Genomic DNA, 27,122 nt, shown 5'->3' with positions numbered 1-27,122 from the left:
ATGAAGCATATTAAAATGACAGTATATGGACGCTCGTTTTAGCCAGCAGTTTTAGTATTTAATATAAACCAGTCATATAGCTTTGATATAATATGTATTTTTATGTTTAGTGCAGGGTCCTTCGGTGAATCAGGCAGTGTGTGGGGCAGCTGGAAGCCGGTGTGCACGTCATCAGTTCAGTACTGAGAGCTGAGGTGTTGGGAATCTATAACATTCCTTCCAAACAGGTGAGTTTTACACTTTACTTCTGCTTATATAGAAGGTGCAGTGTGTGTTCTGTATGAGTTCTGTATGAGTTCTGTATGAGTTCTGTATGATGTGTGAGCTCCAGCAGAAGTTTGAGTGTTCTCATGTTTATCAGATGATGTAAACCTGGATGATGATGATGATGATGATGATGATGATGATGATGGATGGTTCCATTATTTGGTCAGCAGGTGGTTGAACCCTGGTGGAAGTGGAGATGAAGAACCTGGTGTACCTGATGTATCTGTGTGTGCTGCTGTCCCTCCATGTGTTGGTGAATGGAGCCAGGCAGAGTCAGGACATTAAATGTGGAGGTAAAGAATCAAACTGACCACAGTGGGGGTTAAAAGTTTACAGTTTATGGTTTTTTAAGTTCTCATGTAAGTTTCTGAGGGTTTTCTGAAGATCTGCTGCCTTTGATAGCCATCAATAACTTCTAGTACAACTCTGGTGAGATGTCTGACCCGGTAGAATTTGTTTACCCAAATTTGTTGGCTTTCTGGTACAGACTTCCTCGGCTTTTCACTCCAGTCCCGTATTCATTATAAGCGTAGAATCAGGTCTATAGAACGACCGTTCCAAAAGCAGTTTGATGTTTCCTTTTTCAGCCCTGGTGTTTCCTTATTATTCTGTCCACTTCCTGCGATGCATTGGCTGCACTGGCAACAAAACAATCCTAAATCATAATGCTGCCACCACTATTCCTGACAGCAGGTACAGTGTTGTTAGGTTTAAATGCATCTCCTTTTCAATTGTGACTGAATAACTCGATCTGAATGGATTTGCACTCTGAAGGATGTTCCTGCATCTCCCTCAATTCTCATGATTCACTGTCTCTTCCACTGAGGAGCGCTCCCATAGCATGATGCTGCCACCACCATGTTTCACAGTAGGATCGTAGGAATAAGTCCAACAGGATCTCCCATTTCTGGAAGTCTTCCTTACAACGTGGCTTCTTTGCTCTTAAAGGTGTTGAACTTGGAGCAGGGGCTTTATTACGTAAGCCCATGCGGTTGTAAAGCTTGCTTGACTGTAGACAGGGACACACTGTGTTCCAGCAGCTTCTAAATGATGGCAGATCCGTTTATTTGGTTGTTCCTGGATCACATTTGGCCATCGGGTCAAATGTCTGGTACAAACTGAGATGACCGTTTGGGGTTTCTTCCTATCCTTGGTCAAGAGACCACTGCTCCATGTAGTGGAAAGAAATCTGTGAGAGATCTGTACAGAGATCCCTAGTCTTTCTCACTGTAATGCTTGTTTGGTGTGTGTATATTTTGACCTGTTGGAAACTCCTAAAATCAATTATATTTATGCAAAATTTGTGGATAAAGAGGTGTGGGTCTGAACATTCAGTCACAGAAACGAGCAGCTGCAGGAACTGAAACCCCATGACTTGTTCCTCACAAATGTATGTAAACTTCTGACTTCATTTGTTTGAGTGATGACAGAGAGACAGACGGGCTACAGTCAGTGGCTGTATACCTACAGAGTGATGTGACTATTGATTTCAGACACATAAAGCAACCAACAGAGTTCCAAATAGTTGAAAACCTGGTTAATGATGTAATGTCTCCGATTCCTGATCCTCCTTCAGCTTGCCGAGCGCTGGTTGACGAGATGGAATGGGCCATATCACAAGTAGATCCCAAAAAAATGATCCAAACGGGTTCCTTCCGGATCAATCCCGATGGGAGCCAGTCCATCAAGGAGGTGAAGCATGTCCACTCATCATTACTGTTGATTCCGGGTGCAGAATTGATCTTGTCAGGTGAAGTCTTTGATCTTGGAGAACGTTTCCGCTCTCTCAGGTTCCTTTCGCACGCTCGGAGGGTCACCTGCTGGAGCTGATGGAGGTGCTGTGTGAGAAGATGAAGGACTACGGTGAGCGGGTGGATCCCACCACCAGTCGAAAGACGTTTGTACGGCACACCGCGCGCGATGGGGCGGCCATGGACCTTTCAGATGTCACCTACGACTCGAGAGTCACCTCCAGCTTGAAATTCGCCGTAAGGAATCAGGAATTTACTCCAGCGGGGTGTTTTATATATAATAATATATATAAGTGAAAACATTTAGGTTAAAGCTGCAGTTTGTAACCTTTAGTGATTTGGTGACCTCTCTGGTAGAACTGTGGTATTGCAGGTCACTTGTAAATAAAGCCCTGTGCATCGTTAATTGAATAAATCAAATCGAACACACTTACATTTATTTATTCTGTACTCGCTCTTCATGTCGAGAACTACGCTGCTGACTAAATTCCATGGCTTTGAATCCCACAAACACACAATTTACGTGGTGTTACGTGAACCTAGGGTCATTATAGGGACACACATCAGTGCAGGTCCCAAGCCCAGATAAAATAATAAGGGTTGCGTCAAAAAGGGTGTCTGGTGTGAAAACTAGTCGACTGATCCGCTGTAGGGACGCCTGACAGGAGCAGCCGACAGGAGTCATTTTTTATATTTATTTATTTTGATCGTTTTCAGTGTGAGACGATCGTGGAACAGAATGAAGATGAACTGATTGAATTCTTCGCTCACGAGACGGACAACGTTAAAGACAAACTCTGCAGCAAGAGAACCGGTAATACAAATATCCTTTAATACCCTAAAGATCCTCCCTAAATACGAGTGTTATTTTATTACTTCATAATTTGCTTTATTATATGTACATTAAAATGTCAAAATGGACCTTGAATTAGGCCGCACCAAAACTTTAAGTCCTGGTTCTGCTGCAGGACCGATGAACTTACATTTTCCTCAGTTACTTGTTGTTAGAGACTCTGAACAGAGAATGTACCGAGTGTACCGTTCCCTTAATAATGTCAGTTGTTCCAGGACCTGCTTCCATACCATCATACCGCCACCATATTTCACAGCTGCTATGACGTTCTCACTATGAAAGGCAGTATTTGCTTTGTATTAAATGATGCGCTTGCTGTTTAAATAGTTCTGAAGATTGTTTATTGATCCTAAATCATTCACGTGTGACAAATATACAGTAGATACAGTGTTGTGTAAAAGTATTAGCCCCCCCCCTCTTGTTTTGGTAAAATGTGTTCCTACACCAAGTCAGCACCATGAAACATGTTGTGTTTCTGTGATGAATGGAATTACGGGTGGACAAGGAATAAATCACTTTCTTGTCGATTTTGTTTGCAGATCTGTGCGACCACGCGCTGAAGATCCCGCACGATGAACTGTAACGACGACGACTGAAGGCGCAGCTGAACACGGCATCAGATTTCAGAAATCAGGATCAGATTTTAGATTGGACTGTTTCTGAGGTGTTTTCGAAACCGAATTCGAAAAATAAAAAAAGCTCATGTAGCGGGCTGTTGTTTACATTAGACGAACATTCCGTACGGTAGGTGCAGTGTCTGTCTGGCTCGAGTCGTCGGTGCTATTAGCTTATTAGCTAATTATTATTAGCTTATTATTCATAAAGATTTTCTACTGTCAGTTTCATTTTGCTTCATTTTTTACTGCTTGTTATTTAAGGCTTGAGTTTTGTGATCAGATTTCTGTACAATCTTTCATCACCTGTTTTTGATAAACGTATTTTCACAACCACTGATTTAAAAATAACGTGTCCTGATTTTTTAACTTTTGACTGATTATAGATTATAGATGGTAAAACTACACAGATTCAGTTTCTGTAGCTGGCGGCTCGGTGGGTAGCACTGTCGCCTTACAGCAAGAAGGTCCTGGGTTCGATCCCCAGGTGGTGCGAGATCCGGGTCCTTTCTGTGTGGAGTTTGCATGTTCTCTCCGTATCTGTTTCCTCCCACAGTCCAAAAACATGCAGTCAGGTTAATTGGAGACACTGAATTGCCCTACAGGTGAATGGGTGTGTGTGCCCTGCAATGGACTGGCGCCCCATCCAGGGCGTTACTGTGTGCCTTGCGCCCATTAATAAGCTGGGACAGGCTCCAGCACCCCCCCGCAACCCTGATTGGATAAGCGGTAAAGAAAGTGAGTGAGTTGTTGTAGCTATACTGATATCCAGAGCCGTAGATAGAGAGAGTTGCGACACTCCTTGATCTCGCCGCTACGCGGTCACGTGGTTCATGTAACCCTCCGATAGTTCCAAACAAACCCGGCGCTGTCATGTTCTCCTATGGGACAGGCAGCAGTGAATGAAATATTAAACATTAAATAATAAACATTTGTACAATTTCTGGGTATTTTCACCTGCCTTTACATTTACTGCATCTGCTTTAATATCAATTTGGTATATGAAGTGGAAGATTGATGTTTATAATGACTTAATAGGTCGTTCTTGTTAACACACAGTACATTATATTAGCATACATTACATAATGCGATATCATTAAGTAGTAGAGACAATATACAGTACAGAGATTAGACAGTTTTTTATGTTTTGTTTTTTACATAAACTAATCTCCCTTCACTTTCCTGAGGATTCATAATAATAATCATTTTGGTTAAACACTAAGCCATGTGGCTGGATTCATAAGGTTTACCTGCACTGAATGAACAGATTCATAAACACACTACCGTACCAATACCTTTAACATTATAGTGCAGGTACATGAAATAGCATTAATTCACGTCTTATTTCATGAGTAAGTAATAATTTATTTCTACATGTAATACATGAATTAATTCATAATTAATATGCACTAGTTCATTTTGTCTAATGTAAGTGGTGGACAAGGTACACAAACCATGTAGCTGAGTTAAAGTAGAGATATCCAAGGTGAAATATTACTCCAGTAAAAGTAGTAATAAAAGTAAAATACTCTTTACCTCCACTAAAGTACTAAACTAAATTTACCTTCAAATGTACTTAAGAATGAAAGTAAAAGTAGCATGATTTATTATGGCTCTGATGTTTTATTATCATTTCTGTAACAAGACTCTTGATTAATCAACTTTTAATTAATCCATTTTAGGTGAAAAGACTCTAGTGTCAATAATTTAGCTTAACTGACTAAGCTAAATTCAGTTATACCTATTAATTAAGATAAACATGTAACATTTAGTGCTGAGCAAATGCTAAACAATAACAGTATTAAGTATATTAATGACATCAAATTCATTATTTTTTTAAAACAAAGCAACAAACAGCTAAAAATGCTTGATAAGTAGTGAAAATGAATGGGGCTCTATGGGTTGTTTGGAACTATACAGAGCTCCACAACCCGGAAGCTGCACAGAAAATATGTCCCGCCCCCTTTCCAACGGTTCCCTATGGGAGTGTCGCCACTCTGTTCTCTCTACCGCTCTGCTGATATCTATATCTATCTATATACTGACTTTTCCCTCCCTCACACATGGCAGTGGTGCGCTAGCTCATTAAACCACTGTTAATTAGTTTTAAAGTAATATTTCCATCAGATATTATTAATTTTACCACGTTTTATCATAGCTTTATCCTGGTCTCTGGGTTGGGTCGGACAGGACGCTAATGTCTTATCCAGTCGTGACTGTATAGGTACACCAGACAGGCCGATAGCATGGCTGGGGATTCGAACCCTGGATTCCACCTGTAGTGCGCGGACTTTAGCGCCCACTTTAATTTTATATTTATATAGATTTACTTATTGCACTCTAATGACAGCATTGGACACATAACACATAAGCTACACACAAGATGCAACATTTACAACAAATAACATAATTAAGATGTCAGTGATTAAACAGACTAAAAGCCCCGTAAGTAATTTGTTCCTCACACGTCGTGCTTTTACAGTGCCATTTCATAATAATGAAATTCATAAATAAATATAAATATCACACTTCATGGGAAAGCAGAACAGCGGCCAGTTGGGCCACCAGTCGACGCCAGTGGCGGCAGGACGACACGCAGGCGCTGCGGGTTCACGTCTGATGTACCTCGTGGAACATCAGTTCTCGGGGGATTCGGGTTTCGGGACCGTACAGCTTCCCGGCTCGGGTCTCGAACGCCGCCACCATCTGCTTCACCACCTCGTCGAAGAACACGGTGGCTAACCGGGAGTGCAGGACCGAGCGGAACTCGAACGAGATCTGACCGTGCAAGGACAGATAAAGAAATCAAGGCTCGATCCTGATCAGATCGGTACTCGGGGGTGGCTCAGTCCACACAGGTCACACCTAGTTAACACAGACACTAATACATACCTGTAGCTACACTATATGGCCAAAAGTATGTGGACTCCCCTCCTAAAGATTGAATTTTGTCATTTCCACCACATCTATTGCTAACAAGTGTATGCAAATAACACAAGCTAAATAATACGCTTTCATCATTGTAGCAACAGGTTGGGGAAGTCCCCTTTCTCGTTCCGGATCTATACATTTCTCTTTCAAGTCATGAACCGGCTCCAGTTGCCTACACGCATCCCTGGTCTCAACCCAACTTGACACTTTTGGGATGAATTACACTTAGATTGCGAGCCGGGACTGTGTCTGTGGGCATGACTATATTGACCAAATGGACACGACTGCCCACAGACACACTCCGAAGTCCGGCAGGAAGAAGTCCAGAGGCGCAGATGATATCAAAGCCACACAGGAAAAAGAGAACGATTCTAAAATGGGGTGTCCAACAAGCTCATAGTCAAGTGTCCACATATATTTGGACATATAGTGTCTTTACAGTATGTTCGACTATGAGACTTACCGAAAAATCCACCGTGCACGTTCTTGGATATCCGGGAATGCCTGGACTGAACCGCCATATCGTCTCCAAGTGGTTGAAGAGTTTCCCGTCCGAACAAACCGCCTGGAGACGAAAATATGAGGATTAACGGACTGATGTAGAACGTTATCACGGCTCATCTCTGCCGCTCAACCCTCAACTGCTTGGATTGTTTTCGGTCGTAATTGTGAGTTGCTTTGACTAAAGCTGCCGTATTTGTTTTATCTGGTAAACGATCATTGTTTGTGTTCATTAATAAATACTGTTTTTGTTGCTTGAGTGGATGTGCGGTGGATCAGTTCACTGCCTCTGACTATATAAACATAAAATTGCCTTCATTTTACTGAATTATTGAATTATTGACTGTTCAGTCTCTTGCCACAAGCCACCAGATTACTAAACTCCCTATAACAGCACACACAACATACCTGCTCACACTTACGGACTTTCTAACCACACTTATTTATTAAGATTTAAATACCTACATCATGCTGCTACTCTTCTATTATATTCTGTGCAATAACTTAGTAACACCAGGCATTTTATTTATTTATTACACCGGTACCTCATCACTGCGAACTATGTGCAATATTTCTTACTTAGTGTGTATATATTTTTTACTTTACTTAACGTGTACAGTACCAGTCAAAAGTTTGGACACACCTTCTCTTCAGTGGTTTTTTCCACATTGTAGATTAATAATGAAGACGTCCAAACTATGAAGGAACACGTGTGGAATTATGTAGTGAACAAAGAAATGTTAAACAAACCAGAATATGTTTTATATTTTAGCAACTCTACCTCTGCACAGCACAACCGATGCTCTCAAACACATTAAAAAAAGCAAGAAATTCCAGAAATTAACTCTAGACGAGGCACAAACATTAATTGAAAAGCGTTCCAGGTGGCACCTCATGAAGCTGATTGAGAAAATGCCAAAAAGTGTGCAAAGCTCCTCATCAGAGCAAAAGATGCTACTTTAAAGAATATAAAATATAAAACATATTCTGGTTTGTTTAACACTTTTTTGTTTACTACATAATTCCATACGTGTTCCTTCATAGTTTGGACGCCTTCATTATTAATCTGCATTTTAGATTATTAAAAAAATCAAGAAAAACCACAGGAATGAGAAAGTGTGTCCAAACTTTTGACTGGTACTGTGTTTTATGTCTGTTTACAATGTATGCGCAATATTGTTCTTTATGTTTTTTACTTAATGTAAATCTTTTTTAAAACGTAATGTATATTTTGTCTTGTATCTGCTCTTTCTTTGTTTCATATTCTGCACATTGGAGCTTGAGAAACGCGATCTGGTTCAGCTGTGCACTCCTAGCTGTATAGTCTGAATGACAATAAACTTCACTTTGACTTTGATGATTTCAATGTCAAATCCTTCTGTTTAGCATCATTCATTTATTATTATTATTATTATTATTATTATTATTACTCATTTATTCTTCCACAAATAGTTCAAATCAAAGTCAAACAGAAGTATGGAAGGACCCACTTGAACCAGATGAGGGCGAACGTTGGTGATCATGGACGTGTATCTCTCCACCACAGGAGGGAATCCCACCTCCAGCTGAGCTTTGGTGTGGCCGGCCCTCTTCAAGATCGTGACGGACTTCTTACACCATGGAACGAAGTGCTTGTAATCATCTACATTCGCTACTACGTCGTACATCTCCTGCATGGAGTACCTGGTGCAGATGGTCATAGACGTTTACATTCTCTGCGTTTAGTGGAGGCTTTTTTCCAAAGCGACTTACAGTACTGTGACAGTAATTGAGGGTTAAGGGCCTCGCTCAAGGGCCCAACAGTGTCAGCCTGGCAGTCGTAGGGCTTGAACCAGCAAGCTTTGGATTACTAGTCCAGAACCACTAGGCCACACCTGTCCCTGGTAAACCTTTATAAACCTTGCTTTTGCACAGCATATAATATAAGCATATAATTTCGACCATACACCGATGAGCCACAACATTAGCACCGCTGTATAAGTCGCCTTATGCTTAACAGAATTAATTATCAATAGAAAAACAACTGAAACGCGGTGGCTCATGTTGTACCCCATAATCCTGCGCTCAGAGTACTGCTTCCTCTTGTTGGCCAGGTTGATAAAACCTCGCTTCGCCTGAGGTGTTGGTGCTGCTCTTTGGTTCCAGCACTGCGTCCATTTCTGGGGTTTTCTCAGTGCGACCGCAGGAGCTGCGAAGTGCCTGGAAACGACATACAAAACACAGACGGCTACGATCAACAAACACAGACAGATACACAAACAAACAGGCAGTCCCGCCATGCACGAGCCGAGTTACAAGACAACGTATAAAGGGCCACGCCCAGCTGAAACGAGTAACACTTAATTAGGGGCAGAGACTGCTTTTGAAGTGCAGTTTGAACAGAACTGTACTTTCTCTCAATCTCAACTTCCAAGACTCACAAGCTTTCCATCATCGTGGGGTTAGAGACTGATATAAAGAGAAAAACAAATGCACAAGGGGTCCTTGTTTAAGCACCGGGATCCAAACAATCCTAGTTACTGCATACAATGTTCAATAATGATGCATTTTCTAAATTTAAATTTACACGTTTGATGCCCAAGCCACTGAATAGGTGTGTGTGCGCGTTCACGTTGCACTGGCTTTACCTGAGGCTCGTCCCCGACACCTGCACCAGAGCCATAGCGCGCGCCGGCTTCAGCGCGACTGTACACAAGCGGCGCGCGCTCAAACAACCCGCCATTGAATAACATTACTGATTACAATGACCTGTTATTACCTGATCATTAACATTTAACTACATTAAACCGTTCTTAAATACCAACATTCATCCGAAATATCGAATAAAACATAGATATGTATTTATTTCAGTATTCACACCCGGTAAATCAGGTTAGCAACGGCTGAGGTAAATAACGGTTCAATTTAAGCTAAGCTAACCAACTAACACAGTGTACGCTTATAAAACCCATAAACAGTTCAACATATCGACTAAAGACGCCGAAAAATCACTTGTTTCATCTAAAAACGCGTCTAACCCCTTCACCGTCTTTCACAAATCTAATAATCGACTAAAAATCCTCAGAAAGCGAAAACATTGATTTGACAGCGAGCGGTATCACTATGTACGTCAATAACCGGGTTGCCAGATTGAATGGCTTAAATCATCGAATCCCTCCTTGCTTGTCTGTTTTATTCTTTCTATTCTCCGTTAACATTCACATATATTAGGAATTTGTCTTAGTGTTTACGTTAAACACAATACGCATCAAATACTACATTATTTACATTCACTTATTGCGCATTTAATATATATATATAAAACCTAGTTAGAGGTAAAGATGGTACAGTGGCGATAAGACCAGGTAGAAGTGTGTGGTAAACCAGAGTACACATTTAACCTCTTGTAGTAAGAAGGTTAGAACAATTATATGTACATATTATATAAGTGTATAGTTATAAAATAGAATTCAGTATAGAAATATAAACAAGAGTACAGTATTATTATTATAGCTGTCGATTCAGACAACTGGCAACCACGTGATAGCGTTTTGCAGAGTATCATGACTTCTATTTAGGTCTTCAGGTTTCTTAAAGTCTCCATTGTTCCTCTAATTGTTTTAATCAATCTTGTTGCTGGCCGTCCTCTTCCTCTTTTACTTTCAACTCTTTTAAAATGAATTGATTCCTCTCATAATGTTTCCACAATAAAAGAGCTTCAGTTCGCTTATCTGGTTATTAAGTAAGACAGATTCGATTTGGTGGATCTATTTGTTTGTCTTCTTCACAATCCAGGGTGCTCTCATCCCAGTCCTGCTTTAAATGGTTCTTTTAAAAATCCTTGTTTGGAGAGAAAACTCGTTACATCCGAAGATCTTCTCCAGTTCCTTCATCCTTGTTGGTGTTTCCTGACTGCTTTGCTGTTAAAAAATGCTCCAAACAAGCAAAAGTTTTCCACTACTTCCACATCATCCCCATCAATGGCAAAGCTAGTGGTTATATTATTAAATGTATTTATTATACTTACATAGAATATACAATGGGGGCCAAAATTGTGAGACCACAAGTGAACATTCTTCCTTTTTTATTTTTTTTTAATGTAATACAATTTTAATGATTCATATAATTAGCATAACAATTTGAGTGAAGAGTTGAAGTGAAGAACTTTTAAAGAATACACAGACTACAGAATTCCTCATTATTCAGCTGAGATAGGCTATGTATGTATATAATACAAGGAATAATAACATACGAAGTGCCTAGTGCAATAAACATACTAGTAATAATAACAACAACTGTAGTAATAATAATACCACTAATAATAACGTTATTAACAGGTTATTATAAAGAAACACACCTTTTTTTGTTGTACCCTATGTACTGTAGTGCACAGATGTAGGATTGACTCTAGAAAGCTTTTTGGAATTCAGTCTTCCTTTGGAACAAGAAACAAACATGTGAATTACAGCTAAAGTAACTACACAAATATAAATATTACAAGAATTATCATCCAAATGTACTGTGTGTGTGTGTGTGTGTGTGTGACTGCGGTAAAGTTGGTTTCTTCAATAGCTTTTGAACGGTGCTGCTATAGGCTTAATAATAGCTAATTATCGTTGTTGAAATTCAAGACAAGCAGCTAGAACTTAGTTTACTTCACAAATGTTTGTCTTCTGAAATCCACACAGCATGTTGTGTTCTACTGTACATGCAGCCGTGATCTATAAACTACAATACACAGTAAAAACACAAGTGTAGCTCATATATGACTTACTAAACCTCTTATCCTGGTGATTTTAACATCTGCGGGCCTGTAATAAAAGGCTCTTGTAAAAATTCCAATCTTGTTGGTAATATATTGCTTCAAAACAATATGTATTTAATTCCAACCCCTTATGCTACACCACATATATTGGTTAATTTATCTTTTATTTGGTATTTTGATCAAATGACAGTGTTGCTCCATAATAAGCAGTATGAGAACATCTGCCTTCTACACAAGTGGTAGCTTTAACATGAGCTAAATTCTGGTGGTAGATTTATTTCTGTGAATTTATATGAATAGCTTTTGAACAACTGGTTATATTGCTCCAAAACAAACTGTGTTGTATAGAAATACTCATTTTACATACTACAACTCTTATACTGACACTGTCACCCTTTATTTCATAATAAAAACAGATTTTTATTTAATTACTACAATAGCTTTTAAACGATTGGCCATATTGCTCCAGAACAGGTTGTATTTTATCAAGTGTAACCCACATTACATACTACAACTCTTATACTGACACTGTCACCAATTATACAACTTGTTTTGGAGCAATATGATGAATACTTTACATGCTATTGAAGTTATACATAAAAATCTGTTTTTTTATGATGTAATAAAGGGTAAAAGTGTCAGTATAAGAGTTGTAGTGTGTAATGTGGATTACACTTGATAAAATACAACTGATGAATATTTTAAAAGCTATTGAAATATTTCTTAAAAATCTTACATACTATGTAAAACTATGTAATAAAGGGTGACAGTGTCAGTATAGCAGGTGTAGTTTATCTTCTGGCTTACATTTGATGAAATACAACTTGTTGTTGAGCACTCTGAGGAATTGGTTAGAAGGTTTTTTTAATTAAATTTTGTCAGCTTATCAAGCTTGTCAACTAATAACATGTAGTCTGAGAGGTGTAAATATTGTGTAAAGTCTGTCTATTTATTCTATCATTATTCGAAGCGATGAGTTGTTACAAAGCTATTAAAAGTATTTCCTAAAACAAACAAAAACAATGGGTTTAGTGCTCGGACCCCTGTGATTCTGCTGCTGTTCCTGTTATGTGAGTGTTTAGACGCTCCCTGAGCTCCTGTAGCGGTTACAGCACTGTAATGGAGGTGTAATGTATTGTTTACAGTTTGAAAAGCATCTATTACTGTAGTAAACTGAGATGTAGTTGATTGTCTTGATTGCCAACAATGAGCAGTTACACAGATGAGCCTTTTTGGACGCATCTTTTAAAAGCTATTGAGGAAAGAAATCCGAATATGCGAATATGAAACCAACTCACAGCAATAAACACGGAGTATTGGGATGTAGCTGCTGTTAGCATTTTTTATATATTTATTCATAGTAATGAGTATTTTTTCCTCCTCGTTCATGGCCTGAATAAGGATCAGGTTATATCGGACTGATTTTGTGAGATGGGAATATTAAACATTACTGAACAGGTGAGAGAATAAAAAACATCTTTATTTTTACCAGCTCTGCTTTAGCTTACCATCGATTAGCTTTAGCATTTAGCATCTGCGTTGACATTTAAACCGACTGCGCTGCACTGATGGTGTTTTATTCGTTTTTAAAACCGAATCAGGATTTTTTTTTAGCAAATGATTGCACTGGTAAACCACAGAGTAAATAAGCTTCATGTGATCTGTAATAGTGCAGCCGGTGTTATTACAGTCATGCATTGATTTGACAGCCTAATCTCACCACTACAGCTTCACCAAATCAAACAATACAACATGTTTACATTTTAGTGTTTTTAATTAAACTGGTGGATTTTCCCACACAGACTGTAGATTATCTAGTGTGCATACAGTAGTTAGTCATTTTGATGTAACATATTGGTGTGCAATTACACTGTAATAATTGTATTAATGAAAAGGAACCACCTTGGTACCATGGCACCAGCACTAATGCCACATTTTACCCCTCCATGTGTTCCAATGGGCACTATTGGTACCCTAAAAGAATTAAGTCCAATTTCAGTACAGAATTAAAGGATATGTGCAGTATAAGATGTATATCTGTGTGTAAAAGCACTCTATTTGTATCCGGGTGGCTTCATTTTTGGACCTCAGCTATTTAGATAAGGCCCATGGTTGTTGAGTGTTGGCACAAAAGGCATTCATCTATGGAATTGTCATTAAATGACGATGTGTATATTCCCTCCTTTTTATCCCAATTTAGTCATTTCCGATTCCCTATTCAATTCCTCTGCCATTTGCATCAATCCCACGCTGGCTAAGCCATGGATCTTTGCACTAGCCAGCCATGGATTGCACAGAGAGGATCACGCTGTGCTCTGTGTGCTCTTCTACTACTCAGTGCCTCGACTGCATTAAGGGACAGAAATCCATCCAACCTTTTCTCCATCATGAGATTCGAACTTGAGAACTTATCGTCACCCGAGCGCCCCTGTTATGATCTTATTACTTAATGGAAGTCATTTAATGGAAATTAAAAATTAACTTTTGCCCACAATGGCTTGCTGTTTGATCTGCAGTCGTGGTCTCAGCTCTACACTTTCACTTCTGGATCTTTTTATATCTGATAGATAAATCATTAAATCATTAAACAAATGATTTATTTGTCAGCTATCAAGTCACATTTTCCCTACTAGATTGTTTTGTTGTATGAAAATCGTGTAGTGAATGTATATTTTCTCTTCCAGACCCTGCTAGTCCAGGCCATATTCTGCCGAAATATAGAAGAGGTGAAGCTGTTATTGCACAAAAACGAAGATGTTAATGAACTGGTGGGTAAAATCATTTCACTTTAGGTAACTTAAAGTATACTGGGGTCATATAAATAATAGATATAATATTTAGCACTACACCCCACCCCCCACAGCATCAACAAAAGCACAGTACCTACTACCAAATGTTTTTCCCCATGTCCAGTTATATTCCAGTTGTAAATATTAATAATAAACCAAGATATTGTAACACTGGTGGCTGATTGTTGTTGCAGGACCAAGAATGTCGCTCCCCTTTGCATGCCGCTGCGTTTTTGGGCGACGTCCGCATCATGGACCTCCTTATCAAATCAGGTACCTTTATAATACGCACTCGCTCGTTCACTGACTTACCGATACGACCTTTTAATGTGTGCTGGTGTTTCTTTTTCTTTCTTTTATTGGTATTTCTTTGTGGTTTTGTTTGCAGGTGCTAATGTTAACGCTAAGGACCAAGCTGGACTAACCCCTCTGCACCGGGCCGCCACCTCCAGGAATGACGTCAGTCTTTTCAGTATTTTTATAACGTGTTTTCGTACTAGAGCGCAGATCAGTGCAAACGTTTTATTATCGGCAAACAATTAGCCAGGGGTCATCCGAACAGCCTAGTACTAGAATAAATAATGTTTTGTTGCCATTAAGACCCCTATGTAATGTAAACAATGTAGGATCGTAGCCCATATTTGTGAGGTATCACAGATGCTCGTGGTTTATTCTTTCCTGTACTGTATTCTCACCATCCTGTCCGTTTTTAGAAGGCAGTGGGGTTGCTGCTGAGTCAGGGGTCGGAGGTTGAAGCCAGGGCACGGTTGGGGCAGATGCCGCTGCATGTGGCCGCCTCGAATTGGGCGCTGAGATGCGCCGCGTCTCTGCTGCCTCTCATGAGGGACGTGGACGTTACAGATCAGAATGGAAGAACAGCTCTGCACCATGCGGCCTACATCGGTGACTCCGAGGTACCAAAAACAGACATAAAAGTATTTTAGATGATTGGTGGCTTTTATCTGACCATTTGATCTAAAGTGACTTGTGAGTAAAGGGCCCGACAGGACAGTGCTTTTATTTTTATTTATTTTTTTGTCTGTTCCGTAGATGGTGACCCTCCTCCTGAACAAAGGGGCGAACCCAAACGCGAGGGACAGTAAGCAGCGGGAGCCTTTGCACTGGGCAGCCTACCTCGGTAAACCCATCTTGAATCCCTTTTCATGCATAAAATGTAGAAAATTATAATAATTTCCTTTAATGTAAAGTTCTGCATCATTCATTCACTACCTTTACGCTTTAAAAATCCCAACAACACTGCTGCACCTGATGCACTTATATCAGTACAACACATCTTGGCATGTCATTACCATGTTATTGTTGGTCCATCATTCCAAACACTGTCTGGACAGTCGGGTTCCGGTGCAGAGCAACATATGCCTACAGTCAGTAATTGTATACCTGCCAGCAGCCAGATTAATGTGTTTGGTGTGTAGCATGTAAATAATCAAGTATGTACCAGATAGGTGTTCCTAATAAAGTGCTCGGTAAGTCTTTGGATCTGTCAGTCACCTCTCACCTCTCTGTGGATCAGGGCATTTGGAGGTGGTGAAGCTCCTGGTGTCTCGCCGTGCTGATGTGGGGTGCAGAGATGAGCAGGGTTACACTCCTCTGCACGTAGCTGCTATCGGTGGGCACATCGGCGTTGCCAAGCACCTGCTCCGCCTCGGCGCCGAGGTAAAACCGCACCACCTGCACTGCGCTGTGTCTGTATATAAAATAAATCTTGAGGATCACTGAACCATCGCTCCTGTTGCATCGATCAGATCGACGAGGCCAACGCGTTTGGAAACACGGCCCTGCACATGGCGTGTCACAACGGGCAGGAAGCGGTGGCGAACGAGCTGGTGAACCGAGGTGCCAACGTGAACCAGGCCAACGCGAAAGGCTTCACGCCACTTCACCTGGCGGCTGTGTCCACCAACGGCGCCCTGTGTCTCGAGCTGCTGGTCAACAACGGCGCGGACGTCAACATGCAGGTTAGATTTCTGTTAATATAATTCAGATGTTGTGTTTTCTGTCAAAGTGCTCGGGTGGTGCAGCGGTAAATTATGCTAGCCCACCACCACTGAGGTCTGGGTTTGAATCTCGGAGGTGGTATCGACCGGACAGGCGTCTACTCAGACAAAGTAGGCTATGCTATGTGCTTATAACATGTCGGGGCAAATAAAACTACCACGCAGTTCATGTCACTGACGGACCGATTGGCACTGGTTCCTCAGGGTTACCCACCGTGTGCCATGCAGCTGGTCTGAGATCATGTAAACAGCACAAAGGACGTGTTTCAGTTAGACTCATCCTCACTACAACGGCCACTGTGCTACCCGAGCGCCCCCTGTGAATCAATTTTAATGGACAGTTGTGTTATCTTTATTTTAATTTCCATTGTTTTCAGTATTGGAACGCTGTCTGAATGTTCAGAACGTCTCAGAATTTGATTTGTATTGTATTATATATTAAAATCAACAGAATAGGAACATTTATGTTGTTACACGCCTGTAATATGTTATTGTTCATGCTTAGTGTTGCTTACTTATGATTTCTTCAATTTTCTAGACGAAAGAGGGTAAGAGCCCATTGCACATGGCCGCCATTCATGGGCGCTTCACTCGTTCCCAGATCCTTATCCAGAATGGTAAATCACCTGCGCACACATAGTTATGATAGACTTCCATGTGATAATTATGCAGTAATAAACATCGACAACAATAACAGTAACATATATTGTTTCTTCTGGCTCTTTTATAGGTGGGGAGATCGACTGTGCTGATAAATATGGTAACACTCCTCTTCACATTGCTGCTAAGCACGGCCACGAACTGCTCATCAGTACGCTGATGACTAACGGTGCTGATACGGCCAGGTACTCACAGCAACGTCAACAAACATCCAAATCACGAGTTAAAAGGCTTATTATAAAGAATTAGTCTTACTTGATGTAGGGCTGCGTCCGAAATCACATACTTAAACAGTACGTACTAGATTCGAGGAAGTATACACAGCTCGGCCGGTAAAGCAGTACGCTCTTTCAGTACGCAAGTGTGCAGTATGCACGCAACCTCGTACGTACTACATCCGCCATCTTACCAACGTCACGTGATGAATAACGTCTCATAGCCACAGTCATAACCATTTTAAAATCGGACAAAATTAATTCTGGCGTTCTCCACAAAGCTGCTCATAACCCTATTCAGGGATGTACTTAATCATAACATGTTTAATGTTCGTCTCACTCCTTCGCTTCGTACGCATTTGCAGCTCCAGTTTAATTATGGGATAGATCATCGGACCGTAAGTGTGCAGCGTTTGCATACTCAAAAATGCCCGCCCAGGCAGCAGGTCATCCAGGTACTTTTCGCGTGCTGTTTAATGTAAACGACGTATTCGGACATACTAACCGCTCTCGCATACTGCTTTCGTGTACCGTTCAGTATGGAAGTATGCGATTTCGGGCGCAGCCTTCGTGTTCTAATTGGACCGATGTTTAATTCCCCAAATTTTGTTTCTGTGCCTCCTTTTCAGTCACGGGATTCATGGGATGTTTCCTTTGCATCTGGCGGTGCTCTACGGGTTTTCAGACTGTTGTCGAAAGTTACTCTCCTCAGGTAAACAACGACTTTCTCCCAATCTAGTTGTGTCCAACTATCCGATTGAATTACGCTCACTCTGTACTGACGTTGACCTCCACTCTGACTGAGGAGAGTCGTTACTCTGACGTTAAATAATAAACCTACTAATCACTCGGGGTGGAAGACGTACCACCACTGCTGTCCGCCAGCCAAGACCAATTTCACGTCATCTAAAGGGCGCTGTGATAAATAATAAACTGTATTTTTTTTATCATTTATTAAACTGTGCATGTTTTAGTTTTTAGTTGTTTTTACTGTCACTGATACGCGTGTTGTCGTTGTGCAGGTCAGCTGTACAGTATTGTTTCATCTTTAAGTAATAATCACGTTCTATCTGCTGGGTTCGATATAAACACCCCCGACAGTTTGGGCAGGACCTGCCTACACGCTGCTGCCTCAGGAGGGTACGTGCTATAAACTAACCAACATGTAGAATAATGATGAATTAGTGTGTTTTGTATTGATTTGTATTAATTACATTTTTTACGTGGGGGCAGGAATGTGGAGTGTCTGAACTTGCTGCTGAGCAGTGGTGCTGACTTGACGAAAAAGGATGAACTGGAAAGGTAGAAACCATTCTGTCAGTCTACATCATGGTGAATTGTGATTGGTCATGCTGGCATTTCCATTTAATTATTAAATTGCTGTTCAAATCTGAACGATCATGGGCTTGTCTGAGGGTGGGCGTGCCAGAGGTCAACTGCTGCAGTTACGACCTCTGCTGGCTGATCGATGGCGCTGCACATAGACAGTGGGTAATAGAAGTTGGTGCACCTTCATATGAACACACCTTTTGCAGGTGAAAGAAGTGGTGTGATACTGCCTGGGTGTAATAGTAGAGGCAAAATACGGTGGCCAGAATATGACATGCTAGCTCGTGACCGCTGAGATATCGAGCTTTGTGTAGCTCACTGAATCTCGCAGGAGTTTGAATCTCAGTAGGGCTAAAGGCGAAAGGAGTGGCAGATAGGTGAAATGCCCATCCCACCCACAGACACTGACAAGTGTCTGCTGGACGCCCGGTCAGGTCGGCAGCACAGCTGAACCATGTATAGCGTTGTAGAATGTGAAAAAGTCTAATTATAAATAAGTAGAACATAATAAAAATCAGTTTTTAATTCTGCAGTACAGAAAATGTGCAGGTATTATTATAACTGTGTGTGTGTGTGTGTGTGTGTGTGTGTGATTACACAGAGCTCCTCTGCACTACGCAGCAGCGAACGGTACCTACCAGTGCACCGTAGCTTTAGTGAGCGCTGGAGCCGAGGTGAATGAACTCGATGTGAACGGATGCAGTCCCCTGCACTACGCTGCTGCTTCACACACCTTCCGAAGGTACACACACACACACACACACACACACACACACACACACACACACACACACACACACACACACAGTGATTAAAGCTCGACGCCCTGTCTGCTTAGTGCCTAGTGTTTCCCAATGTGTGCACATACAAATGCCTCTGTACTCTGGCGCCCCCTGCAGGCTGACACATGCCTTGTCCGAAGAATGTTCTATAACCCAACCCAAATATTACCTGGTTAGTGCAGGTACTCTTGATGTTTGGGTAGGTTGTCACTGTTGGGCCCTTGAGCAAGGCTCTTAAGTCTCAATTGCTTAGAAAGTGTACTGTCACAGTACACAGTAAAGTCACTTCGAGGGAAGTGGATGGGTGGGGTGACTGTACAAAGCTATAGATGAGCCACAGTCAATAATTGTATACCCACAAGGTGCTTGTGATTAAGTCTGGCATGGCTGCAGGTTTTCATGAACGCCTAATTCTACCAGTGTGTGTTCAAACACATGATTGGTTGCTGATAACTCCTGGTCTATATGATCGGTGTAGCTCAGTAAATATAGGCACCAGGTAGGTTTACACAATAAAGTGGTTCTCATACATGACGTGACGTGACATGTACGTGTATCCTGACCTGAGTTTGGTGTCTCCAGGCTGGACGCTGATCACCTCCAGAGCGATATGAGAGATAAAGAAGCTCTGCTGTAAGTTTTCCTCTCTATATATAATTCCTGTAAGGCTGTAGCGGTGTAGTAAGACCTTACTGAGCATGCTCGGTGTGTGTGAGTGCAGGTGCGTGGAGTATTTGCTGGACAACGGAGCCGATCCAGGTCTGCGTGACGCTGAAGGATTCAGTCCCGTTCACTATGCAGCCGCCTACGGCAACAAACACAACCTGGAGCTGGTGGGTTTGTGCACGCCGGACGTTTTTAATCTCATGACTGGAATCAATACGGTGAACGTGTGGTGTTTTCTCTCGTAGCTCCTGGAAATGTCCTTCAACTGTTTAGGGGATGTGGAGAGCAGTTATCCTGTCAGTCCTCTGCACTTAGCTGTGAGTGTTACAGACGTCTTCGTGTGTGCACTGACACGCCCTGTTGGAAAAATAGTTCATAACAAAGAATATAATGCAAATGAAATAAAATCAGCTTAATAAAAGTCAGATTAGCATAAGTCGGGTAATGGGACATCACTTCTAATGACTCAATTCTTGTTTCAGCCACAGCATTTGCTAACAGGTGTAATAAATCAACTATATAAAGGATAGGATATGCATTTAGGGAAGGCCCTTTCCTGTTCCTGGGCAATAAATAAAGCCAGGAGTAAAAAAGGAGGAATATTGATGCTTTAGTAGCTCTGACACTAAAGAAGAGAAACAAATAGATTCTTGGCCATTCATGTATTAATTAATTGGTTAATTGTCTGTTTCACCACCTCGTCAGGGTCCTGATTCTGGTCCTATTCATTGGGCGGAAGGCGGGAAACGCCCCGGACAGGTCACCAGTCCGTTACAGGTCAAATCAGACCAAACCTCTCGCTTATAGCCCAGATAAACCAAACTGAAGCTCTGTTATTGTGGACACAATTTGAGAAGAAGCAATTATTTAAAAATAAAAAGACAATTAGGTTTGAAAGAGTTGAAGGTAAAACAGAAAGAGGACGGCCAGTAACACGATGGAAACAATTAGAGGAGCAATGAAAAAGCTATTAAGAAGCCTGCACTTAATAATAATAATAATAATAATAATAATAATAAGAGCAGCAACAGGGTCAGAAAGATCATTAAGTGATTTGAAACCTTTTGTGTGCTCCTCTGTCGGAGGTGTGTAACGGTCAGTGTGAGGCGGTGCAGCTCCTCTGCGAGACGATGGTCAGCGTGGACGTTCGGGACGGCGCCGGACGCTCTCCTCTGTATCTGGCTGCTCTGAAGGACGACGAATCCTGCGTGGAGGTTCTCCTGAACTACGGAGCCTCGTGCTGCGTCAGAGAACACACAGCCAAATGGACTCCGCTGCACATAGCGGGTGTGTGTGTGTGTGTGTGTGTGTGTGTGATTTATTCTTCTCTTGAATTTCCAACATTTATCCTGAGATGTATTTCGTCCTTCAGCTGCTGCAGGCCGCACCGAGTGCTTGTTCACGCTGCTGAGCCGAGCGCACGAAGCCGATCTCACCGACCTCGTCGACGCACAGGGGCGGTAAGTACCACGCCGTCTGCACGGTTGCCAGATATAATCGACAGTCCTCTATTCAAACATGATTGCCTTTTCAATACGGGTGCAAAGGAAAGGTGAGATAATTAGAGAACGCGTACCTTAGATTGTAAACATAGGCACAGGGTTGCACCTTAATATCTCCACTATATAGCCTAATAAAGACTCCTCAAGACGTCTGGAGGGGTCCTGTGGTATCTGGTACCAGGGCAAACCAGCAGGTCCTTTAACTTCTGTAAACTGCATGGTGTACCCTACCGATTTGGCTCCTACCAAAGTCAGTCAGGTCTTTACTCAGCATTCAAGACGTAAATATGCGTCCATGTGATCTTTTCAGCTATAACGGCCACTTTTTTGGGAAGGCTTTGAAGTATATCTATGAGAATTTGTGCCTATTTGGTCAAAAGATGACAGCATTTGTGTGGCTGGGTGTGTGGCAGAGCTGCTGAGTAGGGCTGAGGTCAGTGGAGTTTAAAACTTCTTGCTTTGTGCATGGGGCACAGCTATGATGCCTTCCCTAAAGCTGCAAAGTTGGAAGCATGATTTTCCTTTATATAGTTGATTTATTACACTGGTTAGCATTCGGCTGAAACACATTTGTTCAGTAATCAGGTGTGTCCCTAAACTTTCTTCCGTATAATGTATATCTGGGCAATTAGAGATGGCTAGATTGGGAGATGACGGGACTAATGCGGCCCTCTGTACGTGCTGAGACCGTTTCTGTGGAAATCCGCCACACGTCAGGGTAAACAAGCGACGCCTGATGTTGTTTTGATTGCGTGTAGGACTGCGCTGATGCTGGCTGCTCTGGGCGGCCATGCCGACTGCGTGCACATGCTACTGGAGAGAGGAAACAACCCCGACCTGGGGGACAAACGCAGCCACACTGCACTACACCGAGCGGTAAGTGTGTGTGTGAGGCTTGTTAATAAAACGCTGTTCATAGACGTAACCTACTGTAGCTCATTGTAGCCCGCTGTACCAAGCATTCGAAGTGTGTGTGTTATTTAAACGAGGAATAATAGGATACATCACCCGTCTCTTCCTCTCTCTGTGTAAGGTGGCGTTAGGCGACGTGGAGTGTGTGTCGGCGATGTTGGATCACTCCGCTTCAGCCCTGTGCAGAGACGTCCGGGGCAGGAGCTCTCTGCACTTCGCTGCCTCGCGTGGTCACGTCGAGGTGCTGCGACTCCTCGTGCATGCGGCCGCTCAGCTGGACCCTCTGGATTCTTTACTGGACTACAGTGGGTACACACCCACTCACTGGGCTGCCTACAACGGTCAGCACACACACACACACACACAATGTGATATTACTAACAATCTATTAAAAATCAAAGCAGATGTTTAACGAATTAGATTTAGGACACAGCCTGCTTCAACTGCTGTTGTTACTTTGAGCACCACCCTGAGCACCACCCTGAGCACCACCCTGAGCACCACCCTGGCTTTATAACATCCGGGTTGGAATCTCAGCGGTGCTATCAGCCAGCCAGGCGTCCACACGGACACTATTGGCTACGTCTCAAGCTATGGTCGAAGGCCTGCGATAGATTGTCGCCATAATTCTTCACCCTATATATCATATATAACTGTATAGTATTCGAAATGTATATTGCATATTCATAAACCTGCTTGGATGGTGCAGCGGTCGATAACGATAGTCCATCGGCCGGCTGGGTGTCCACAGACACGGCTGACGATGTCTGGAGGGATGACCAAAGCCCAGCGATGGATTGGTGCCCTGTCCAGGATATAACTCCCCTGCGTCCAGTGTTTCTAGTGGAACCGGACCTGCTGCGACCCTGACCAGGATAAAACGGTTAATAAAAATGAAATGAATTCAATGAAATTCGAGAATAAAGTACTTTTTTTTTAAAACAAACGCTTAACTGGAAGGTCAATTTTGTTGTGTAAGATGTCTATGAGTGACAATTTGTCTTTATAAACAGATCATAATTCTGTGGACTGTGTTTATATTAAAAATAGTTGATGGTAACCATCACCTTCTGTGTTCTCTGATGTTTTTTAGGGCACAAGGACTGTTTGAAGATTTTACTTGAACATAAACCAAGTTTGCACGAGGCAAATCCCTTCACTCCCCTGCACTGTGCACTGTAAGTACTTCAGCTACACCCATGAGCCAAAACATTAGGACCACCCGCCAAAAATGTGCATGGTGCATGTAAGGGGGGTGGGGGGGGATCTGTTAGATGTCGGGCTGATGGTGGTTCCTTGTACTTCTGATCAACATAAAGACTCGAGACACTTTGATAAGGACCAGATTGTATTGATGTATCTCCCGAGAAGAGGGCGTGTCTAAATCCCTTAAAATGCTCCTGCTGAGGCGCCTTAATTCTGAGTGATGATCTGACTGAATATCGAGGGAGCGTCTGACGCCTCCTCAGCACTGAGGGCGGCACGACTTTTCTCTCAAAACTACCAACATGGAGGGCGAATATAACGTGGAGCAACTAACGGAGTTCCTTTCTTATGTAAATAAATTCTCATTGATGTTTAATGTGTATAAAGGGCGGGGCTCTAGGTTCTCACACAGACCCCATGTGTCGGCGGGTGGTCCTAATATTTTATCTTCTGCGTCTGCACACGGACTAACACACGACCCGCTCTTCCTTCAGATTAAAAGGCCACGATGCCGCTGCCGAGCTGCTGCTGGAAACTACGGGCACCGAACTCATTAACCTCCGAGACGCCAAAGGAAGGTGCGGGCGCGTCATCTGTTGCGTTTACAGTTCTAACATGCGTGTCAGGTTACTCACATACACCCTGCGCTTGTGTTCGGTCGGCAGGACTCCGCTGCACGCGGCCGCTCACTCGGAGAAAGAGTCTGGACTGCGACTGGCTCTATCCTGGGGGTCGGAGGTCAACTCGGTGGATGAGCTAGGACGTTCGGCGCTGATGGTGGCCGCTGAGAACGGACAGACTTCTGCTGTCGGTACGGAGCGGCTCAAGTTCTGACGTTTTAACATGTATATGCAGTAAATCTAACCCTGTTTATAGTGGCATCCAGGTGGCACGGCGGGATATTCCGCTTGCACACCAGCACCGAGATTCTGGACTCCTCGGTTCGAAACTCAGCGTTGCCACCGGTCGGCTGGGCGCCATCTGGCGGGCATAACATAACAGTGCCTGCAGCAGATACTGATTGGCCGCCGTATCTGCAGGGTGGGGGCCGGACTATGTGCGGGTGGGTGGGTCTTCATACGCTGTGTAAGGACCCCGATTGGCGGAAGAGACGCCTGTGCAGAATGCAGGGGCGAGAAGAGGAGGGCGTGTACAGCGGCGTACTCTCCTCGGATGCGATCTGGTGTCTCTCAGCAGCGGAAGACCAAACTGAGTCACTAAATCGGGAGGAAAATGGGGAGAAAAAGCATTAAAAAAACCCTAACCCTGTTTATATGAGATTGATTTAGATGTTGATTGAATGTTTGGTTGTGCAGAGATGCTTCTGCACCAGGCTAAAGCTGACCTGTCACTGCTGGACATCAACAACAACACAGCACTTCACCTGGCCTGCAGCAGAGTACGTTCCTTATACACGCTCCACACGTTCAGCTAAATACGTTAATAATCTATAGATTTATTCCAGAATGTATTGATTTCCTTGTTATTGTAGAGTCATGAGATGTGTGCGCTGCTGATTCTGGCTGAGATCGACGACCCGTCCCTTATCAACGCAACCAACAGTGCACTACAGATGTGAGCCATCAGGAACCCCACACGTTCAGCATGACGTTACATGTCTTTAAAATGATTTTTAACACGTATAATTCTTTGCCAGGCCTCTACACATCGCAGCTCGTAACGGTCTGGCCACGGTGGTGGAGGTGCTGCTGAGTCGAGGTGCTACAGTACTGGCTGTAGATGAAGAAGGTTAGTACTTCATATATCCAAAATTTAGGAGGGTAAATAATGGGGCATGATTCTTATCGTGACCCAGTCAACACAAATGATGCATGAAAACGAAACACAAAATAAATATACTTAATAAAAACGGTGGCAATCTGGTGCCACTGTGGATTACAAGATGTAACGTAAAGCCTCCACAAGGGGGCGTTCGAGTACAAGTTCATTTTGTGTTTGTGCTTGTTAAACTTCTTTAAATATTATTATTTTTGGCTCAAAACCCTGGCCTAGTGGGTAGATTGTGGGTTCAAATCCACTGTTGAACCCTCTCTGCTCCAGAGGCGGCGTGGAATCCCTGATTATCACTCATTTCTATGCCCATGACCAACTCGACCAACAATACCATGACATCACAGTGCAGAGAAGATGACCACGGTCAGGTCAGAGTCCGTGTTTACCCGGTCTGTCCCGTTTCAGGTCACACCCCGGCGTTGGCGTGCGCCCCGAACAAAGACGTGGCCGAGTGCCTGGCACTGATCCTGTCTACCATGAAGCCTTTTCCTCCCAAAGACGCCACCTCTGCTGCCAACTGCGGCATCAGCGTGTTAAAGCACTGCAGCGTTGCTGCCAACCATCAGCCTTTACCCAACGGCTACTCCAAGGAGCGCCATGCTACCGTAGGGCTCGACAGCTGTCTTACCGAGTGAGCCACACACACACACACACACACACACACTATCACATCTGTACCACACAGCCATGTTTATAAGGGCAGGAATGTCCAGCTACTATTGCGGGTGAACACGCTGATGCTGAAGCGTCCTGTCGTTTTTCATTCTTTACAAACGTTTACGATTTCTACGTCTGCATGAACGACGGGAGCTGCCATACAGATGATACAGATGTGCTTATGAAGGTGTTTCTCAGCGGATTTGTCTGCACATGGAACTGTTTTTATTGTCTTAATTTTTGTGTTTTTTAAATCCAGACTAAGTTCATTTCAGCAGGAATGCATTTACTCCACAGAAATAAAACGGTTGCCGGCACATTACTGCGAATGTACGACGTTAGTGCTGTGAAGTGGCGATTATCTCTGGCAATAACAAAAAGCTCGTTATACTATAAAGTTTCTTCACTAATAGCTCATTGTTTCTTCAAGTAAACCCCATTTGTGGAGCTAGACCAGTTAAAAATATTCGAATGACAGCCAACAGCCATCATTTCTCCCAATCTGATCATTGCCAGTTTGTCTATGGCGATTTTTTCCTGCTTGCACCAATCACACAGGTCAAGGAGAGCTAAGACTATGAGCCTGCAATGAAGCCCAGACGACCTCCCTCTTTCAGGTACAGCCAGTCGTGCCTGTTTGGACGCCCGGCCAGACAAACATTGTTCAGTGCTCGGCTTGATCGGTGCGGTAAAACCTCACCAGCGTGTGAATCTGATCTGAATCTGCATCAGTGTGGAATAAGCGTCAGATCCATGGTTACAGCTCCACGTGTATCTGTGTTTATCTGGATTCTCCTCCCTGTTTCACTTTTAAACTTGTGTTACAGCTCCAGCTTCTGAGAAATGCTGAGAATCAGAATCAGCTTCTCCCAGAGTCTAAAACGCTTCTGGTTGAAAATAAAGCTTAACGTGGTTTAATGTAGTAAAAGAA

General features: G+C 42.7%; 3 protein-coding genes and 1 long non-coding RNA gene across 5 annotated transcripts; 2 read left to right on the top strand and 2 right to left on the bottom strand.

Moving 5' to 3' along the window:
* Positions 1-59: 59 nt before the first annotated feature.
* Positions 60-3,498, top strand: cnpy2 (canopy FGF signaling regulator 2). 2 transcript variants are annotated; one of them, XM_062986386.1, is made up of 6 exons: positions 60-227; positions 438-560; positions 1,844-1,959; positions 2,058-2,255; positions 2,736-2,832; positions 3,411-3,498. In XM_062986386.1, the coding sequence occupies exons 2-6, from the start codon at positions 464-466 to the stop codon at positions 3,452-3,454; spliced, it is 552 nt and encodes a 183-aa protein (XP_062842456.1). In that variant the 5' UTR covers positions 60-227; positions 438-463; the 3' UTR covers positions 3,455-3,498. The 2 variants fall into 2 exon arrangements, with proteins under 2 accessions (XP_062842456.1, XP_062842455.1); XM_062986385.1 differs by having other exon boundaries at positions 435-560.
* Positions 3,190-9,992, bottom strand: LOC134301601 (coenzyme Q-binding protein COQ10 homolog A, mitochondrial-like). Its single transcript, XM_062986383.1, has 5 exons — positions 9,545-9,992; positions 8,967-9,116; positions 8,408-8,600; positions 6,880-6,981; positions 3,190-6,263 (listed from the first exon to the last, which is right to left on the bottom strand). Exons 1-5 carry the CDS (start codon positions 9,637-9,639, stop codon positions 6,096-6,098), a joined length of 708 nt encoding a protein of 235 aa, XP_062842453.1. The 5' UTR covers positions 9,640-9,992; the 3' UTR covers positions 3,190-6,095.
* A 1,030-nt stretch (positions 9,993-11,022) lies between these two features.
* Positions 11,023-19,797, bottom strand: LOC134301604 (uncharacterized). The gene is made up of 5 exons (XR_010007460.1): positions 19,311-19,797; positions 16,984-17,094; positions 15,970-16,158; positions 15,146-15,357; positions 11,023-11,331 (listed from the first exon to the last, which is right to left on the bottom strand). It is a non-coding gene; the product is annotated as an uncharacterized LOC134301604 (long non-coding RNA).
* LOC134301600 (serine/threonine-protein phosphatase 6 regulatory ankyrin repeat subunit C-like) lies at positions 13,035-27,028 on the top strand. The gene is made up of 28 exons (XM_062986382.1): positions 13,035-13,119; positions 14,346-14,429; positions 14,645-14,723; positions 14,839-14,909; positions 15,164-15,364; positions 15,501-15,588; positions 15,985-16,127; positions 16,217-16,429; positions 17,007-17,085; positions 17,199-17,313; positions 17,973-18,055; positions 18,366-18,483; positions 18,577-18,645; positions 19,274-19,414; positions 20,037-20,087; positions 20,176-20,287; positions 20,366-20,437; positions 21,206-21,407; positions 21,493-21,580; positions 22,381-22,498; positions 22,656-22,875; positions 23,628-23,712; positions 24,235-24,318; positions 24,406-24,551; positions 25,057-25,139; positions 25,233-25,315; positions 25,398-25,489; positions 25,940-27,028. Exons 1-28 carry the CDS (start codon positions 13,093-13,095, stop codon positions 26,167-26,169), a joined length of 3,177 nt encoding a protein of 1,058 aa, XP_062842452.1. The 5' UTR covers positions 13,035-13,092; the 3' UTR covers positions 26,170-27,028.
* Positions 27,029-27,122: the final 94 nt, after the last annotated feature.

The sequence above is a fragment of the Trichomycterus rosablanca genome, chromosome 24 (genome assembly GCF_030014385.1).
Source record: "Trichomycterus rosablanca isolate fTriRos1 chromosome 24, fTriRos1.hap1, whole genome shotgun sequence".
NCBI classification, from domain to species: Eukaryota; Metazoa; Chordata; class Actinopteri; order Siluriformes; family Trichomycteridae; genus Trichomycterus; species Trichomycterus rosablanca.
Note: the sequence above shows the minus strand (reverse complement) of the source record. Positions and strands in the feature narration are given on the sequence as shown.

Coding starts and splice junctions, on each gene's coding strand:
- LOC134301601 (XM_062986383.1), bottom strand. CDS start 9,639: ATGGCGGGTTGTTTGAGCGCGCGCCGCTTGTGTACAGTCGCGCTGAAG. Junction 6,982..8,407: donor TTCGCCCTCATCTGGTTCAA/GTGGGTCCTTCC, acceptor TTTCGTCTCCAG/GCGGTTTGTTCGGACGGGAA. Junction 6,264..6,879: donor CGTGCACGGTGGATTTTTCG/GTAAGTCTCATA, acceptor TTGCACGGTCAG/ATCTCGTTCGAGTTCCGCTC.
- LOC134301600 (XM_062986382.1), top strand. CDS start 13,093: ATGGGAATATTAAACATTACTGAACAG. Junction 15,365..15,500: donor CCTACATCGGTGACTCCGAG/GTACCAAAAACA, acceptor TCTGTTCCGTAG/ATGGTGACCCTCCTCCTGAA. Junction 25,316..25,397: donor ACCAACAGTGCACTACAGAT/GTGAGCCATCAG, acceptor ATTCTTTGCCAG/GCCTCTACACATCGCAGCTC.
- cnpy2 (XM_062986386.1), top strand. CDS start 464: ATGAAGAACCTGGTGTACCTGATGTATCTGTGTGTGCTGCTGTCCCTC. Junction 561..1,843: donor TCAGGACATTAAATGTGGAG/GTAAAGAATCAA, acceptor ATCCTCCTTCAG/CTTGCCGAGCGCTGGTTGAC. Junction 2,833..3,410: donor ACTCTGCAGCAAGAGAACCG/GTAATACAAATA, acceptor TTTTGTTTGCAG/ATCTGTGCGACCACGCGCTG.